The sequence below is a fragment of the Prionailurus bengalensis genome, chromosome D1 (assembly GCF_016509475.1).
Source record: "Prionailurus bengalensis isolate Pbe53 chromosome D1, Fcat_Pben_1.1_paternal_pri, whole genome shotgun sequence".
NCBI classification, from domain to species: domain Eukaryota; kingdom Metazoa; phylum Chordata; class Mammalia; order Carnivora; family Felidae; genus Prionailurus; species Prionailurus bengalensis.
Window position 1 is genome coordinate 63,501,817 of NC_057346.1, and position 17,519 is coordinate 63,519,335.

A 17,519-nucleotide genomic window follows, 5' to 3' on the forward strand; every position below is an offset into this window, starting at 1 on the left:
ATCCTTGAGCCAACCCGTCATTCCCTGGGGAGGGAGGAGAGATCACTTCCGGGGCGTTACCAAGAAGCTGTGGGGAAGTGACGTAGGGTGCGCGGGTGGTGCGATGGAGCCGCAGCAGCCACAGCAGCAGCAGCAGCAGCAGCAGCAGCAGCTGAGAAACGTGAGTGCGCGCTAAGTCGCTGCAGGGCCATAAGTTCAGCCAGCATCCTTGTCCGTTTGGTTGGAGATCTGAGGGCTGGGAATGTCGGGCTGTGGCACAGGGTCCTGGGAAATCTCGGGCGATGCGGCCTTGAGTTGCCCCCTTCCCGCTGAGTTCTTTGTCCCCTTTTCTCTTAGTTGCGGGACTTCCTGTTGGTCTACAATCGGATGACAGAACTCTGCTTCCAGCGCTGCGTGCCCAGCTTGCACCACCGAGCTCTGGATGCTGAGGAGGTTAGGCGGGAAACTCAGTAGGGAGGTGCGCCGTAGATCCTTCCCAACCGCCACTCCCCCTGCCTCTGGCCCTGGCCTTTCTACGACCCTCACCCTTAGGTTAGGGATGGGAAGGAAGGAGTCGGACCCGACAGGACACCTTTGGCCTCTGCTTCACCCTGTCTTCCTTCCAGGAGGCGTGTTTGCACAGCTGTGCTGGAAAGCTGATCCATTCCAACCACCGCCTCATGGCCGCTTACGTGCAACTCATGCCTGCCCTGGTACAGCGCCGCATCGCAGACTACGAGGCTGCCTCAGCTGGGCCAGGTGTTGCTGCTGAACAGCCTGGAACCTCACCATCAGGCAGCTAGCCCTCCTCAACCCCAGGAAGGGAGGCACTGGATGGACCCTCAAATTGAAGGAGCCAGTGGACCTTGGGATGAATGCAGCCTGTATGTAGAGTGAGGGATTGCCTGAGAGCTGGGTACTATTGCTCCTTTTCCTGGAGCCAATAAACCCGCTTTTACTCTGTTTGGTTTATGTTCTGGGCAGGAAGCTTTGCCCACTTTGTTGGCAACATCCTTTATTCTGTCAGTTATTGCATATCTGCTGGCCTCAGCCCTGGCAGTGGAGAAATTGCCTTCTATGTGTAGAAGATTCCCCGGCGCCTGGTTAAAGCAAGGTCTGTGGGTACAATTTTAATGTTGGTAATAGCAACAGGAAGCCGGTTCCTGCCCAAATGACAGAGAAAATGAGAGCTCTTTCTAGCTGTCCTTCACTTAAGTCTGTCTGACTTAAATGGCTCATTTGTGAGCCAGGTATGCATTCATTCATAACTATTTTTTCATGGACTCTATCTTTCAAGAAGAAATTCTGCTAAATTTAGGGAAAAGAGGAGATCTCTAAGGACAACAGATCAAGAAATCACAGGGCTTCTAGGGACTGCTTCTTGGGAAGTCAGTAGTCCCAGAACAGAGATGAAACCTATATGAATTTTGGGGTGTTGTGGAACTTCAACCATTTCCACAAGTTGTTACTTTTTTACTATTTTCCCTCTTCCCCAGGATAAGCAGTACAGCGTTTAAATAGAGAAGGTCTGTGTGCTTGTCTTCAGGAGCAGTCAGAAAGGGGAAACTTGAGGGACCGTATTCTGCAATACAGCCAGATCTGAGGGAGAGAACCCAAGGGAGAAGTAGATGATGGTAGTTATGGGGGGCAAAGGGGATAATGCAAATCTTTGGGACCTCTTTAATGTTACCTGCATGTCTATAATCTAATTCCAGCTCTTCTATCCTCTATCCCACATTGTTTCCACTGTCTCTGTTCTGTTATTTCCATGTTGAGCTTCTCCATTTTTCCCTCATTATTGCCCTCCTTGTGGAATTTATTCTGTATTCACCAGCCTGAATGGCCTATCACTCTGTCACCACATTTTCTTGCCTCCTCTGTGTCCTTGTTGTATCATTCCACTGTTTTATCTTTTCTGGTCCTCTATTCAGACTGCTAGAGAAAAACACGGCTGTGTAATGCATGCCACTAAATATTCAAGGTCTCCAACCTCAACCAAGCCCTCACTACCAACAGGCAATCAATCCTTTCTCAGTTCGTGGTGTGTTTCATCTCTCTCTTTTTTTTTTTTTTTAAAGAAATTTTTTAATGTTTATTTATTCTTGTGAGAGAGAGAGAGACACGGAGCAGAGTGAGAGACGGACGCAGAATCCAAAGCAAGCTTCAGGCTCTGAGGGTCAGCACAGGGCCCCATGTGGGGCTTGAACTCACAAGCCATGAAGTCATGATCTGAGCTGAAGTTGGAGGCTTAACCGACTGAGCCACCCAGGTGCCCTTCATCTCCTATAATTACCATGGCAATTATTTTACACCTTCACTGCTCTCATCCCCCACTTCACCCTCAACTACCCCCCATCAGGTGACCATGTTCTATTTTTTACAGAGGAAATGGAAGCTCTTAGACATTGGCTCCCGCAATAATTAAACTCTTTATAACCATGCACAAAAGAGACATTTTTCTCCCCTGTGTGGATCAGGAAGTTGAAATTCTTTAGTAGCAGACCCTATTTTAAAATATAGACTTAACCTTTTTTTTTTTTTTTTTTAATGTTTGTTTATATTTGAGAGCACAAGTTGGGAAGGGGCAGAGAGACAGGGAGAGAATCCCAAGCAGGCTCTGTGCTGTCAGTGCAGAGCCTGATGTGGGACTCAAACTCTCAAACCATGAGATCATGACCTGAGCCAAGATCAAGAGTCAGATGCTTAACCGACTGATCCACCCAGGTGCCCCTAGATCTGACTTTAAAATCCATGTTCTTTTTACTACACCAGGCTGCCTCAAAATATCCATTAAACCACCCAATTCGTATGGGTTCTGATACTGATATGTCTTAATCTCTATAGCAAAACTACAAGTTTAAGAGGTATTATTCCCATTTAATGGATGAAGAAGCAAGAATCCAGAATGTACCAGAACCCCATCTTATACATAATTACTTCTTGAGAAAAGTGGCTGCAAACAGCTTTTTGCCTCTTTAGCTGCTATACTTTGAACAGAAGGTTTTGTTAGGAATGTAGAAGTTGCTGACCAGGAACTTCCCTACTGAGTGGCTTCATGTCTACTCAATAGAATTCTGTCCTCGAAAAGTACAAGTGCAGGGGAAACCATTTGTAAATGTAACAATTCCAAGATGGGGGGAATGGGGACCTAGAATATTTTGCTGCTGCTGAGAGGACTCTTCCGCATGGATGTTCGTGTGTATCCTTGCGCCAGTAAATTTCCATTGTGAATTGTCTGGGTTTCCATGCCACATAACTTCTGCTTGCTGGAGAAGGACCAGGAACAAAATCTGTCTGGCTCTAAAGGCTTTGAACTTGCAGAGGCTTATCTTTGCTTGTTCATCTGTATCCAACCTGTCCCTAGGCATGGGGAAAAACAGGTATCTCAATCTAATCCATCATTTAATCTCTAACTTTTTAACCTCTTCTTTCCTCTCTGTTTATAAATATGTTCAGTACTTGGAAGAAGAATCCTACTCCTGTTATCCCTGTTATCCATCTGCTCTAGTCACATCTCCTTCCGGTCTTGCCATAAAGTGATAGCCATTGGCATAACGAAAACAATGTGATGTTTCAAGCACAACACAAGAATAAGTGTTAAAGCTTTATCCCTTATATGTACATACTGGAGACAGCGTTCATGTGCTTGCCATTGTAGCTTTAGAACTTGTTTGCAAATTCTGATTCCTTGGAACCTATTCAGCTATACTACAGTTTCTCATTACTGTTCTTAGTAACCACCACTCTCCTATTTTCCTCTAAATAGCTAGCCCTTGGTCTTCCTATCAATCCCTTGATACTTTAATATTACATGGACAGTCCATTCAATATTTTGGCTGCTTGAACCAGTCAAGTTCCTTGACCCAGTCTCCAATAATTTTCACTCTATCTTAGCCACCCACTCCCTTAGTTATGTCCTGGCCGTTGTCATTACCCCAAACTGCTCCATCTTTAAAACACAATCACCAGCATCTTATTCACTGACTGTATTCCTTCCACTTTATTGATCTATTTCTCTACTATTATTCTTTGATTTCACTGGAGCATTCAAGCCATTGATTCTACCTTCTCTCCACTAACACCTTCTGTCTTTCTGTTCCTGTCCAGCTTAAATTCCAGTCACTCTCTTGGAACAGACTAAATTTCTCTGTCATCTCTTTGTTGGAATCCGATAAAATAAGACATTTGTCTGCCTGCATTTGGACAGCTAAAAGCCCAAGGAAATCACCACATAGCAGATTTACATCACAATGAATTCATGATTACCAGCGTCAACTGGGGTCTCAGCCCCTATAATCCCACTAGATTTTTTCTAGTCTCTCCCTGCAATGACTGTTTCAAACCAATATTCTTAAACCTCTTATTACCCTCACCATTCTCTCAAGTTTTCTACAGGTAACATTTTTTTAATTCATAGGTAAAAGTAGAAGCTATCAGTTGGGAGCTCCCACAAAATCTCAACAAAACTTGGTCACCCACCTACATCTGCATCATTCTCTTTCCCTCCTGTGTAAACAGAGCAAGCATGCCTCTTCAGGCCAATGCCTATTCCTGCCCTAAATCCTAGTCCTTCCTTCTTTGGGAATCTCCAACATCGGTTTTCCTATTTTACTACATTCTCACCATTGTTTAAACATGCTAAAGACTTCCTGTAGTAACAGGCAAACCACCCTACCTTATTTCTCCTTCAGTTACCATCCTATTTTTTCCCCCACTCTATAGCTTCTCAAAAACAGTTGGATACTTCGGCGCTCTCCATTCCCATTCATCCACCCACTCTGTTTTGACTTCTACAACCTTTATATTGAAATCCTTCTTAATGAGGTTACCCTGGCTCACCAAGTGACTTTCATATCTCTGAATTCAGTGATGATTTCCCAGTCCTCAGTTTACTTCACTTCTCAATAGCATCTGGTAGTATTGACTAGTTCCTCATCATTAGCAGTCTTTTGTTGGTGTCTGTGATTCCAGTCGTGGTTCTGCTACTTTCACTGCAGCTTCATAGCCTCCTTTGAGGCTCACCTGTCTCTGGCCTTTACATCTAAAGATTTCTCTAGGGCCTGTTCTTTCTCAGACATTTTTCTAGAATTGTTTCCTCCCTACTCCGGGCTTCAATTACTGATGACTCCCAGATCTCTCTTCTGAGTTACTTGATTGACATCCCCACTTAGGTGTCTTAAAAACATCCCCACCTCAACATATTTTCCTCATCAATTTTCATCTTATACCTAGTACTTCTCCAGTTGCAGAAGATAGGAACCTCACTCATCCCCTTATTCAGTTGCCAAATCCCATCAGTTTGCATTTTACATTTCTAAATAGCCCTTGATTCTGTATGCTTCTCCCTGTCTTCACAATCTTCCACCAAGGTTACTGCAATTGCTACTTTACCTCATGTCCACTTTTGCATCCCTCCAATCTGTTCTCCATTCATAGGTCAGAGAACACAAACTGATACTTAAAGCCTTGCAATAGCTTCCCATTCTTCTTAGGATAAAACACATTCTACATGTGACCTGTGAGGCCTTGTATGATCCAGCCCTTGCCCACCTCAGCTTTATTTTATTGGCTGTCAAACATTGGACTGTCAGCACTGTTTGTTGAATTGAACCACACCTCACTTGTTCCCTCTCTGTGCTCTAACCACGTTGCCTTCTCAGTTCTAACCTGTCATGTGCTATTCAATCTCAGGGCCTTTGCACCTGCTATCTCCTGGCTTGCAGTGCTTTCCCCCTTACTTTACATAGTTAACTTTTATTCATTCTTGAGTACTTAGTTTACATGCTGTTTCTTCAGATAACTCTTCCTAGACTCCAGCTCCCATATTTGCTCTTGTTTTTTGCATGTAACACTTCTAACAGTTGGTAATTAATTATATACCTCATGAGGTCACAGTCCCATGTCTGTATTGCTCACCATTGTATCCTTATCACATAATATGGCACATAATATGTGCCTGGCAAATATTGAATGAACATCTTTCAAATTCCTCCCAGCTCAGTTTACTATTTACATATCAAGAGAAAGGCTTTATATGAGAAGAGACAGAAATGAATCTTCATTGAACTTTTGATCTTTTGCCAATGATTTGGAGGTGTTTTTCATTCAAAATCTCACTGGTTGGTATCTTCTACCCTTAATATTCACAGATGAGTCAACACCTGAAAGCTTCCATCTGGAGTGAATCAGTCATTCTAGTTTTCACTCACTTTCTAAGTATTGTAGTTCTGCTTAAATATTTCTTGAACACTTTCTTTTCTCTCCATCTCCTTTGTCACTACCTTAGTGAAACTTTCATCAGCTCTTCTAAAGATTACAGCAGCAATCACCTAGCAGCTTCTTTCTTGAGCCTGGACTGCTTTGATTAGCATTTAGCTAAGGTATACGTAACAGACTGAAAATGACGGTGACTTACAAACTTTTATTCTTTCAAGTAAAAATCTAGTCCAAAACTGGTGTGGCATCACACTCAACTGAGAACCGATACTCGTCAGATTTCTGCTTATTGTATCAGTGTATCAGTGTACAATCTGCTTATTGTATCAGTGTATTGTGGTATGACCCTCAACTTTGTGACTCAAGATGGAGTTTTACTTATCACATAAACATTCCAAGGGTCAGAATGGAGGAGGGGGTGGGTGAAGAGGCATGCCCCCCTCCCTTTAAGGACACATCCTAAAAGTTGCACATCAGAAATTTGTCATGTGGTCAGACCTTGTCACAAGGGAAGCTGGGAGATGTCACTTTATTCTTACTCATCATTTTTTTTACCCAGTTAAAAAATGGGAGCTCTGTTACTAACAAAGAAGAGAATGGCTATTAGAAGATACCCACCGATCTGTTTTCCACATTAGTCAAGAGTGATTCTTGCAAAATATAAATTTAACAATGGTCCTCATCTACTTAATGCCTTCCATGACCTTCAGCCTCTTTAGCTTCATAACTGAGGCTTTCTTGGGTGATCAGGTTTCAGGTGATCTCTCTACCTCATCTCCAACCCCCTTTTCTCAGTTTTTGATTTTCTCACCCTTGGTTATAAAAGGATCAATTTATTTGTGGTGCTGAGATACATCATGCCAATTCTGGACTCTTTTTCCTTTTCTGAGTGTGCCCCACTTGCATTCATATATTCAGTAATTCACAAATATCTGAGTGACTGCGTTTTCCAGCACTGTTAAGCCCTGTAGATACAGAGGTGAATAAAAGAGGCAATCTTTGTTCTCTTGGGACTTAACACAGGTATGGTGAAGTTCACTATAGAATGAGTAATCACAACTGTGGTGCATGTTGCAAAGAAGAAATATGTGTTGTAATGAGAACATACAGTGGTAGGAACTTGTGTGGGGGATGAAAGAGAGCTTCCCAGAGCAGTGATTTAGAAGCTGAGATCTGAAGGATGAGTTAGAATTAATCAAGCAAAAGACAGGGAGAAGGGCTACCCTCCTTTCCTTCATGTCTTTGCTTAGAATAAGGAGAGGCAGAGAGAGAGACAGAACCCAAAGTAGGCTCCAGGCTCTGAGCTGTCAGCACAAAGCCCGACGTGGGGCTCAAAATCACAAACCAAGAGATCATGACCTGAGCTGAAGTTGGCTGCTTAACCGACTGAGCCACCCAAGTGCCCCTCTGATAACATTATTTAAAACTGCAACGCAGTACAGCCGCTCTGGAAAACAGTATGGAGCCTCCTCAAAAAGTTAAAAATAGAACTATATATTACTCAGCCATCAAAAGGAATGAAATCTTGCCACTTGCAACGATGTGGATGGAGCTAGAGCGTATTATACTAAGTGAAATAAGTCCGTCAGAGAAAGACAAATACCATATGATTTCACTCATATTAGAATTTAAGAAACAGGGGCGCCTGGGTGGCGCAGTCGGTTAAGCGGCCGACTTCAGCCAGGTCACCATCTCGCGGTCCGTGAGTTCGAGCCCCGCGTCAGGCTCTGGGCTGATGGCTCAGAGCCTGGAGCCTGTTTCCGATTCTGTGCTTCCCTCTCTCTCTGCCCCTCCCCCGTTCATGCTCTGTCTCTCTCTGTCCCAAAAATAAATAAACGTTGAAAAAAAAAATTTTAGAATGTAAGAAACAAAACAGATGAACTTATGGGAAGGGGGGAAAAAGGAGAGGGAAACCAACCATAAGAGACTCTTTACCATGGAGAATAAACTGAGGGTTGATGGAGGGTGGTGGGTCAGGATGGGTTAAATAGGTAATGGGTATTAAGGAGGACACTTGTGATGAGCACTGGGTGTTATATGTAAGTGATGACTAAATTCTCCTGAAAACAATACAAAATACATACATACATACATATATACATTGCAACCCATCCTCTCCCTAGACATTCCTGATTCTCTTTATTCTCTGTTTTTCCATGGCATTATCATTTCTCACATACTATGTAGTTTACTCATTTTGTTCTTTGTTTTTTAATTCTGGATCAAGATTTTATAAAATTTGGTCATATATTACCATGATTATACAAAATTGTTTATATTGGCATTGTCTCCTGCAGTGGTGTTCATTACTGGTTTTTTTTTTCCCCTGGAAGATTATTTTGGACTGTTATCACACATAAACAGGACATAATGTGGACTTTTGGAATAGGCTTGTTTTATCATCTAAACAGAAACTAGGTTAGGATAGAAACAATTGTAGGGCTTTCGCATGTAATTCTCTTCCTTCAGATTCAAAGTATTATTTTCATTCCCAAGACTAGTGATATAAATTCTCTAAATGTGATCCTACTGGAAAGGGTGAAGATTAAGATCAATAATATTCCTATGGAAATTGAGAGTTTTAAATCATACCCTATGTATTGACCAGTCCTGTGGCTTACAATTATATTGTGCCTAAGTTCTATTTATTTTTATTTTTACCTTTTGGTCCCCTTCACCCATTGGTGAAATGGGTAAGGGGGCTCATTTTGTTTATTATTACTTGTATCTCCCACTAGAATTTACGTTCTATAAATCATAAATTAGGAATTTTGTCAATGCTATTGCTTTGTATGCTGATGTAACCAAAGACCTAAAATAGTGCCTAAAACAATTGGTGCTCAATAACTATTTGCTGAGTAAGTGAAGGCAAGAAAGAGAGTCCCAGAGCAAAGGTCTAGAGCTTGGCTTTAGAGAAAGGAGGAGCATCTCATTGGTAACAGGAAGGATGGAGGATGGATAAAGCAGATCTAAGTAGTTTTTTAATTTGGTACTGGGAGATTGAGAGAGTTTATTTTATTTTTAAACATTCTTTTTAATATACTTTTAAAATATTTATTTATTTTGAGAGAGAGAGAGCATGTGCGAGGAAGGGAGGGGCAGAGAGAGAGGAGAGGGAATCCCATCTGTATCAGCACAGAGCTCAATGTGGGGCTCGATCCCACAAACCATGAGATCATGAACCTGAGGTGAAATCAAGAGTCAGATGCTTGACCAACTGAGCCACCCAAGTGCCCTAAGAGAGTTTCTTTTAAATATCATGTGTGATAGTTTTTATGTGTCAACTTGGCTAGGTTACAGTGCCCAGTTATTTAATCAAATACTAATTTAGGTATTGCTGTGAAGGTATTTGATAGATGTGGTTAACATCTGTAATTAGTTGACTTTAAATGACAGAAACTACTCTTAATGAAGGTGGGTTTCATTCAATCAGTTGAAGACCATAAGAGCAAAACAGATTTCTCAAGGAATTCTGCCTCAAGACTGCAGCATTGGGGTGCCTGGGTGGCTCAGTCCGTTAAGTGTCTGACTCTTCATTTCAGCTCAGGTCATGATCTTGCAGTTTGTGCATTTGAGCCCTGGATCAGGCTCTGCAACTGGTACTGGTGTACCAGGCTGCACAAGGTAGTGTGCAGCCTGCTTGGGATTTTCAATCTCCCTCTGTCTGCCCCTCCCCTGCTCATGCTGTCTCTGCCTCTTTCAAAATAATAAATAAGTAAACAAACAAACAAACAAACTTAAAAAAACAAAACAAAACAAAAAGACCGCAGCATTAATTCCTGCCTGAGTTTCCAGCATACTGACCTATCTTATAGATTTTGAACTTGCCAGCCCCCACAATCATGTGAGCCAATTCTTTAAAATAAATCTATCTAGGGACACGCCTGGGTGACTTAGTGAGTTAAGCATCTGACTTCAGCTTAGGTCATGATCTCAGGGTTAGTGAGTTCGAGCCCTGCTTTAGGTGAGCATGAGCCCCACTTCAGGTAAAAAAAAAAAAAAAAATAGCCCTGCTTCAGGTGAGTCCCTCTTCTCTCATTCTCTCTCTCTCTCCTTGTGGGATTCTCTCTTTCTCCCCTCCCTCTCTTTCTGCCCCTCACTTATGCCCTCTCTCTCTAAAATAAAATAAAATAAATCTATCTACCTACCTACTTACCTACATATGTGTGTGTGTGTGTGTGTGTGTGTATCCTATTGTTTCTGTTTCTCTGAAGAACTCTGAAACAGCATCTAATTTTTTGTTTAATAGGAGATGAAGTTATCATTGGAGAGTAAAACAAGAAAATGGAAGATGAAAGAGTACAAGTATGAAATAGAATTTTCACAGAATGGAAGAGTAGACTGACAGAAAAACTATAATTCAATTTTTAGGCAGTGTTGAGGGTTCAGTAGAGGCCACTGAACATGATTTTCTTCTGTCCTTGTCTGTCTGGAAAACCATTGTTTTAGGGCCATGAATTTCAAGGCCTGCTGTGACTCTGGGACTCTTCTTTGCCCTTTCCAGGAAGAACTGCTGCCCTCACTGAACACTATTATGTCTTGTCCACCTTTACCTAAACAGCACTTGGTAGAGTGCCACAGACAACAAAAACACATAGCTTCACTGAGCTTTATTCTAGGCATTTTACGTACATTAACTCATTTAATCCTCACAGCAACCCTGTTAGGTAAATGCTGTTATTACCTTCATTTTATTAAAAAAAATTTTTTTGACGGGGTGCCTGGGTGGCTCAGTTGGTTAAGTGTCTGACTTTGGCTCAGATCATGATCTCTCATGGGTTTGAGCCCCATGTTAGATTCTGTGCTGACAGCTCGGAGCCTAGGGCCTGCTTCGGATTCTGTATCTCCCTCTCTCTCTACCCCTTGCCCATTCACACTCTGTCTCTCTCTCTCTCTCTCTCAAAAATAAACATTAAAAAAAATTTTTTTAATTGAAATGGAGGCAAATACCGTACAACTAGTGAGTGGTACAGTCAGGTTTTTGATCCAGACAGTCTGACTCCAGAGGTGATCCCCTTTCTCATCAATGAAGACTGCTATACATTTATGCATTTGTTCCATAAATATTTTCTGATCACCTACTCATGGTGCCAGCACCAGGGAATGGGGATGCAACAGAGAGCAATCAAAATCTCTGCCACCACGGAACTTATGTTTCTGGTCAAGGGAAATAGGCAGTAAGCAAATAAGTATTTACATGAGATGGTACTAAGTGCTGTAGAGAAAAATAATGCAGGGTAGAAAGGGTAAGGAAGGTAGGAACAGTGTTGTTATTTTATGCTGGATAGTCAAAGAACTCATTGATAAGGTCTCTGAACAGAGACTTGAAATGAGGGAATAAGCCTTGGGGACATCTGGAAGAGTGCTCCTTGTGGTATAAGCCTCTCATTGTCCCTCAGTATCCATAGTCTCCTTCTTTCTTTACTAATTGACTCTTGACTTTTATCTGGGCACATGGCCACTGGAAATAAAGATCAGATTTTACAGCTTTCCTTGCAGCTAGGTGTGCCCATGTGTTTGAGTGATGTGTGCATTGCCAGATTGTGCCCTTAAAAGTAAAGGTGTGCCCCCTACTTGGGTGCCTGGGTGGCTCAGTCTGTTAAGTGTCCAACTCTTGATTTTTGGCTCAGGTCACTATCTCACAGTTCATAAGATTGAGCCCTGCATTAGGCTCTGCACTGACATTGTGGGGCCTGCTTGCAATTCTCCCTCTTTCTCTCTCACTGCCCCTCCCTTACTTGCTCGCTCTCTCTCTCTCTCTCTCACTCTCAAAATAAATAAACATGAAAAAAATTATAAAAAAAAGTAAGGGTGTGGCTCCTAATTTTTCCTCCACGGACTGCGATGGGACCTAGCAGCATGGTGGTGAACTCTCTTGGACATGGAAGACAAGGACCACCTTCTTGGAGAAAGTAGAACAACTGAAAGGCTGTCACGTTAGCCCTCAAGTATTTATACTTGGGCAGTTATGTAAGAGGGAAAAAAAAACTTCCATATGGTTTAAACCACTGTATTTTGGGGTCCTTTTGTTGTTACAACATATGTGGCTGGCAGAATTTTAAGATGGTCCTGAATTTCCCACTCCCTGTGTGCATATCCTACATAATCGCTAGGACTATGAATATGACAGCTTATACGGCAGACTTGACTGTAAGAAAGCAATATTATCTGGGTGGGTCTGACCTAACCACATGGACTTTTTAAAAGCAGGGAGATTTCTCTGGCTGGATTCAGAAAGATTCCAAGCTTGCAAAGAGTTTGAGACATGGTTGCTGGCCTGAAGGTGGATGAATCACATGGCAAGGAAGGAAGGTGGCCTCTAGGACCTGAATATGGTCCCCAACTGATGGCCAGAAAGGAAATTGGGACCTAGTCTTACAACTGTGAGGATCTGAATCCTGCCAGCAAGAATGAGCTTGGAAAAGAATTTTCCCCCAGAGCTTTCAGATGAGAACTCAGCCCAGCCAACTCTTAGATTTCAGGTTTCTGATACTCTGAGCAAAGAACCCAGCCAAGCCATGCTAAACATGGATCTGCAGAACTACAAGGTACTAAACGGGTATTTGTTTCTAAGCTACTTAGGTTGTGGTAATTTGTTACACAGGCACAGAAAACTTGTATGAAACCTTGTATGTCTCCTAATAGATACACAAGCAGAGTAATTGATACATAGGCTCTGAGATGGGAGCATCCTCGGTGTAATCCAAGCACAGCTTGAGTGGAGTGGATGAGGAGAGAGAATAGGAGAGAAGGAGAGATAGTAGGTGGCTGATCACATAGCAACTTGTAGGCCATGTAGGACTTTGGCTTTCACCGGAGGGAATGAGATGATAGGGCATTCGTTTTAAGCAGAGGAGTGACCAGAGCTGCCCTGTGAAAAGGGTCACTGGCTGCTCTGAAAAGAACAGATTGTGGGGACAAGGGTCGAAGGAGGGAGTCCAGTTAGAAGGCTATGGAATAATCCAGGTGAGAAGTGATAGTGACACAGACTAAGGTTGTGGCACTTAAGGTGGTGAGGAATTGTTGGATTCTGGATAGATTTTGAAGCTATAGCCAACAGAATTTGCCAAAGGATTCAACATGGGAGGTAGGCTGAGGTGGGAAGAGAGGGATGGAAAGAGAAATCTAAGGTGATTTCAAGGTATTGACCCAAGCAACTGGAAAAATGGACTTGTCATTTTGGGGGAAGCGGTGAAAGGAGTAGGTTTTTTTGCCACCGGGAGGGAGGTGGTAGTTAGAAGTCTGGTTTGGACATTTTAAGATTTTAAGTTTGTGTTATTTATCAGATATCCAAGTAGAGCCATTAAGGAGGCAGATGGACGTACAAATCTGGATTGCAGGGCAGAGGTGGGACTGTGTCATATGCTGAATTTTCTTTCTTTCTTTCTCTTTCTTTCTTTCTTTCTTTCTTTCTTTCTTTCTTTCTTTCTTTCTCTTCCTTCCTTCCTTCCTTCCTTCCTTCCTTCCTTCCTTCCTTCCTTCCTTCCTTCTTCTTTCCTTAAATCAGTCAGACCTTCCCACCCCCCCATTTTGGACTTCTTATGATCAAGGATTTTGTCTTATTAGGGGTTTGCTTGTGGGGGAGGTGGTAAGGTAGGGTTGGTGGATATGTGGATGGGGTGCAGGTAGGGTCCCAAAGACATAACTTGCTGGTACTTGGTGCCAGCTAAGACGTTCAAAGAATGCATAAATAGGCACAGGGATCATACTTTCCCACGACGCCCTCACGGGTGCTACTTCCCCAAATCACCGTGTCATTTCTTTTTCAGACCCAGCCAGACTGATCACCTATTCTCAAAGCGTGTGGGCAGCCAGCAGGTTTGGTCTGGGCCGCAGTGCTTCAGCTTCCCTGTCCTCGCCCTAGCCCCTCGCCCTGCCCTTGTGCGACCCCGGACCAGCACGGATGCTGACTCCTCCCCTTTCCGGTTTCTGAGGGTTCCGGAATTCTGGGGTGAAGGCTCGGGCCTTTAGGGACCCTGTAACGGTTCTAACAGCTGGGAGGGGATGGAGCTGCGGGTGAGTCTCCAGCTTATAATCCTCTTCCCTTTGCCCTCAGACCTCCCTTGCCACTGCCCCCAGGAAGTTCCCCTCCTCCCTCACTCCCAGGGACCCCCTGCCCCTCCCCCTCTTCTTCTCCCCTTCTCTCTCTCCTTCCTTTTCCTCCTCCTATTCCTCTTCCTCCTCCCCTTCCTCCTTCTCCTCCTCCTCCTCCTCTTCCTCCTCCTCCTCCTCCTCCTTCCAGCTTGGTCCTTTGCCACTTTTTCCTCTACACACCCCCAACCTCATCTGAACCATGTAGTTGTCTGTGCTTTCTGTTCCCAAGAGCCCCCCTCAGCCCATGTTCAGACAGGACTGGGGCTTTGTTGCCACAGAGTGACCACCTGTTCCTCCCTTCAGGCCATCCCTGGGCTCCACTCCCAGTGACGTTCCTTGCTGTTACCAAAGTTCTCTGAGTGAGCCCTTTCCAAGTGTGCATCAGTTTGTGCAAGTGATCACTCCTCCATGTGCCAGTCTCTCTGTATGGGCAGCTGTGAGTAGAGTGAGCCTGTGCTTGGGACCCAAGTCTTGGTTCACCAGTTTCTCCAACAGGCAGTTGGGATGAAACCTTACCAGCACATCAGTCTCTCTTCCCTTCCATTGCCTCCTGTACCCCTTATACCAGGTGAGGGGGACTGTGTCCTGGGTGGTGGGAAGGAACTCTTGTGCAGAGAGGGCCCCTGCCTTTGTCTTGGGCCTGCTTCTTACCAGAGTCATTGGGGAAACTGTTGTCCTCTGCTGTTCTGGCTCTGCCCTGCAGCTGCCCTGCAGCTCCATCCATTTCCCTGTCCTAAGTCCCTCCCCTCCCCTGTCCCCCAGCCCCTTAGACCCTGACATTCCTAGCCCAGAACCTAAGGCCCCTTCTCTCACCCCTGTTCTGGGCTGGGCCAAGCAGGTGAGACCCAGCAGCCAGGAGCCTGGAACTGGCAGTCAGAACCTGAACAGTGGGCAAGGTCAGTTCGACAGCAGCTGAATGCCCAGCTCCTCTTGGTCTCGGAGCCAAAGGCGGACTTGTCTCCTGAAGAGGCATCACCTGAAGCCCTTGAATCTCAGCACTCCGTCTGTGTTCCAGACATGGAAGAGCAGCTCCAGGACCGTCAGAGGACACAGAGACAGTCCCCAAAGGCAGTGAGCCAGTCAGAGCAGCCCACAGCGCTGGAGCTCCTGGTAGCTGAGCTCCAAACTCTGTTCTCAGCTGTCCTGCGGGATGGCAGCCCTGCAGCTTGGCACTACCTGCATGCGGTGCTGCATCTGCTGCCTCCATATCGTGTGCTGCTTGTTGGTCACCTTGATTTGCTGCCCTTCCTGGAGCAGCTGTCCCACTGGGCACCCTGGGTCCAATCCCAGCTCCAGCTGGACCTGCTAGATGCCATAGAGCAGGCCTTTCCCCCAGACACCTCTTTGTTAGAGAGTGCCTCACATATTGAGTGCTGTTCCCAGAAGCAGAAGTTCTGTCACAGGCCCCCACACCCAGCCTGCCCTTTTGTGCAGGCCCGCTGGGGTGGGCAGCACGTGGGGGAGGAGTTGGCTACATGGCTGCGACCACTGACACTGCCAGAGCTACAGCGCAGCCTGGGTATTGTTGGTGCCCAGGTGGCCCTGAAAGAGACCTGGTGGCTAGATGGCCTTAGCCTCCTGCCCTTGGCACTGGCCACAGACATCCCCGTACGGTATGAAAGCAGGGACACTGATGATGCAGAGGAGGAGCCTGTTGGAAGAAAAGAGACTAAGTAAGTGAGGGATCCAGAGTGGGGCTTTGAGCAGAGGGGAAAAAGAAGAAACTTAACGGGTGCCTCCAGCATCACTTCGAAGTCTAGGGCCAGCTCCCTATTGATTTTAGGCATTAGCCTGAACCCCAAGCTATGCTGGTTGTAGCTGTTTCTTTCTCCCTTTTTGTCTGCAAATAAACCGAGTGTTCTAACTGTTAATCCCCTTCAGGCAATGCAGAAATTCATGAAAATCAAAAGTCAGCTATAAGGAAGCCAAGGCATCAGAAAACAGCTTGAGTTTCCACAGTCTCCAGATCTTCCTCAGATGGTGCTAGAAGCTTCTTTAGTTCTTTTTCTCACTCTTTCATAATCCCTGACCCTCTCCTCTGGGCCTGCCTAGGGCTGGGTGCTGGATGTTGTGTACAGGTTCTTCCCTCAGGATGCTCCTAGGTGAATGCTTGTCTGAGGGACCTTCCCACACATTTGTGTGTGAGCTAAGCCAGCCCCAAAGCACATTAGAGTTGGCAGCTCAGGCAAATGTGACATTCATTCTGACCTTTTCAGAGCCTTCTTCCTGCCCTGCCAGTGTGGGTATCCTGGCCCCTTGAGTGCCAATTGTTTCCCCCAATCGGGCTCTCATTGCTCCTTTCAAGATTTCAGAGTGTCTACAGAGACCTCCTCTTCTGAGAGTTCTTTAACACTAGTCTTAGAATTCCGCCCCCCCGCCATCCTCTGGCCTGATTTTCTTCTTTTTTTTTTTTTTAATCTTAAAATTTTTTATTTATTTATTTTTTTAATATGAAGTTTATTGTCAAATTAGTTTCCATACAACACCCAGTGCTCCTCCCAACAGGTGCCCTCCTCAGTGCCCCTCACCCACCCTCCCCTCCCGCCTACCCCCATCAACCCTCAGTTTATTCTCAGTTTTTAAGAGTCTCTTATGGTTTGGCTCCCTCCCTCTCTAACTTTTTTTTTCCTTCCCCTCCCCCATGGTCTTCTGTTAAGTTTCTCAGGATCCACATAACAGTGAAAACATATGGTATCTGTCTTTCTCTGTATGACTTATGTCACTTAGCATAACACTCTCCAGTTCCATCCACGTTGCTACAAAAGGCCATATTTCATTCTTTCTCATTGCCAAGTAGTATTCCATTGTGCATATAAACCACAATTGCTTTATCCATTCATCAGTTGATGGACATTTAGGCTCTTTCCATAATTTGGCTATTGTTGAAAGTGCTGCTATAAACATTGGGGTACAAGTGCCCCTCTTCATCAGCACTCCTGTATCCCTTGGGTAAATTCCTAGCAGCGCTATTGCTGGGTCATAGGGTAGATCTATTTTTAATTTTTTTGAGGAACCTCCACACTGTTTTCCAGAGCGGCTGCACCGCTCCCACCAACAGTTTGCCTTCCCACCAACAGTTCAAGAGGGTTCCTGTTTCTCCACATCCTCTCCAGCATCTATAGTCTCCTGATTTGTTCATTTTAGCCACTCTGACTGGTGTGAGGTGGTATCTGAGTGTGGTTTTGATTTGTATTTCCCTGATGAGGAGTGACATTGAGTATCTTTTCATG

General features: G+C 44.5%; 2 protein-coding genes across 5 annotated transcripts in view; both read left to right on the top strand.

The window, feature by feature from the left end:
* Positions 1-36: 36 nt before the first annotated feature.
* On the top strand, positions 37-16,160 carry TIMM10B (translocase of inner mitochondrial membrane 10B). 2 transcript variants are annotated; one of them, XR_006297408.1, is made up of 6 exons: positions 37-160; positions 337-432; positions 606-863; positions 12,671-12,743; positions 13,482-13,542; positions 13,965-16,160. XR_006297408.1 is itself a non-coding variant. In XM_043580522.1 (3 exons), exons 1-3 carry the CDS (start codon positions 104-106, stop codon positions 780-782), a joined length of 330 nt encoding a protein of 109 aa, XP_043436457.1. In that variant the 5' UTR covers positions 37-103; the 3' UTR covers positions 783-942. The 2 variants fall into 2 exon arrangements, 1 of the variants encoding a protein (XP_043436457.1); XM_043580522.1 differs by lacking the exons at positions 12,671-12,743; positions 13,482-13,542; positions 13,965-16,160 and having other exon boundaries at positions 606-942.
* DNHD1 (dynein heavy chain domain 1) overlaps positions 14,750-17,519 on the top strand; it is an 80,009-nt gene continuing 77,239 nt past the window's right edge. For all 3 annotated transcript variants that reach the window (XM_043580517.1, XM_043580514.1, XM_043580516.1), the window contains exons 1-2: positions 14,750-14,857; positions 15,128-15,962. In XM_043580517.1, the coding sequence (XP_043436452.1) occupies positions 14,794-14,857; positions 15,128-15,962 (899 nt within the window). In that variant the 5' untranslated portion in view covers positions 14,750-14,793. The remainder of the gene's footprint in view (positions 14,858-15,127; positions 15,963-17,519) is intronic.

Bases quoted from the DNA above. Each gene is read 5' to 3' on its own strand.
- TIMM10B (XM_043580522.1), top strand. From the start codon at position 104: ATGGAGCCGCAGCAGCCACAGCAGCAGCAGCAGCAGCAGCAGCAGCAG. The intron at 161-336 runs GTGAGTGCGCGC...CTTTTCTCTTAG, and splicing joins AGCAGCAGCAGCTGAGAAAC to TTGCGGGACTTCCTGTTGGT. The intron at 433-605 runs GTTAGGCGGGAA...TCTTCCTTCCAG, and splicing joins GAGCTCTGGATGCTGAGGAG to GAGGCGTGTTTGCACAGCTG.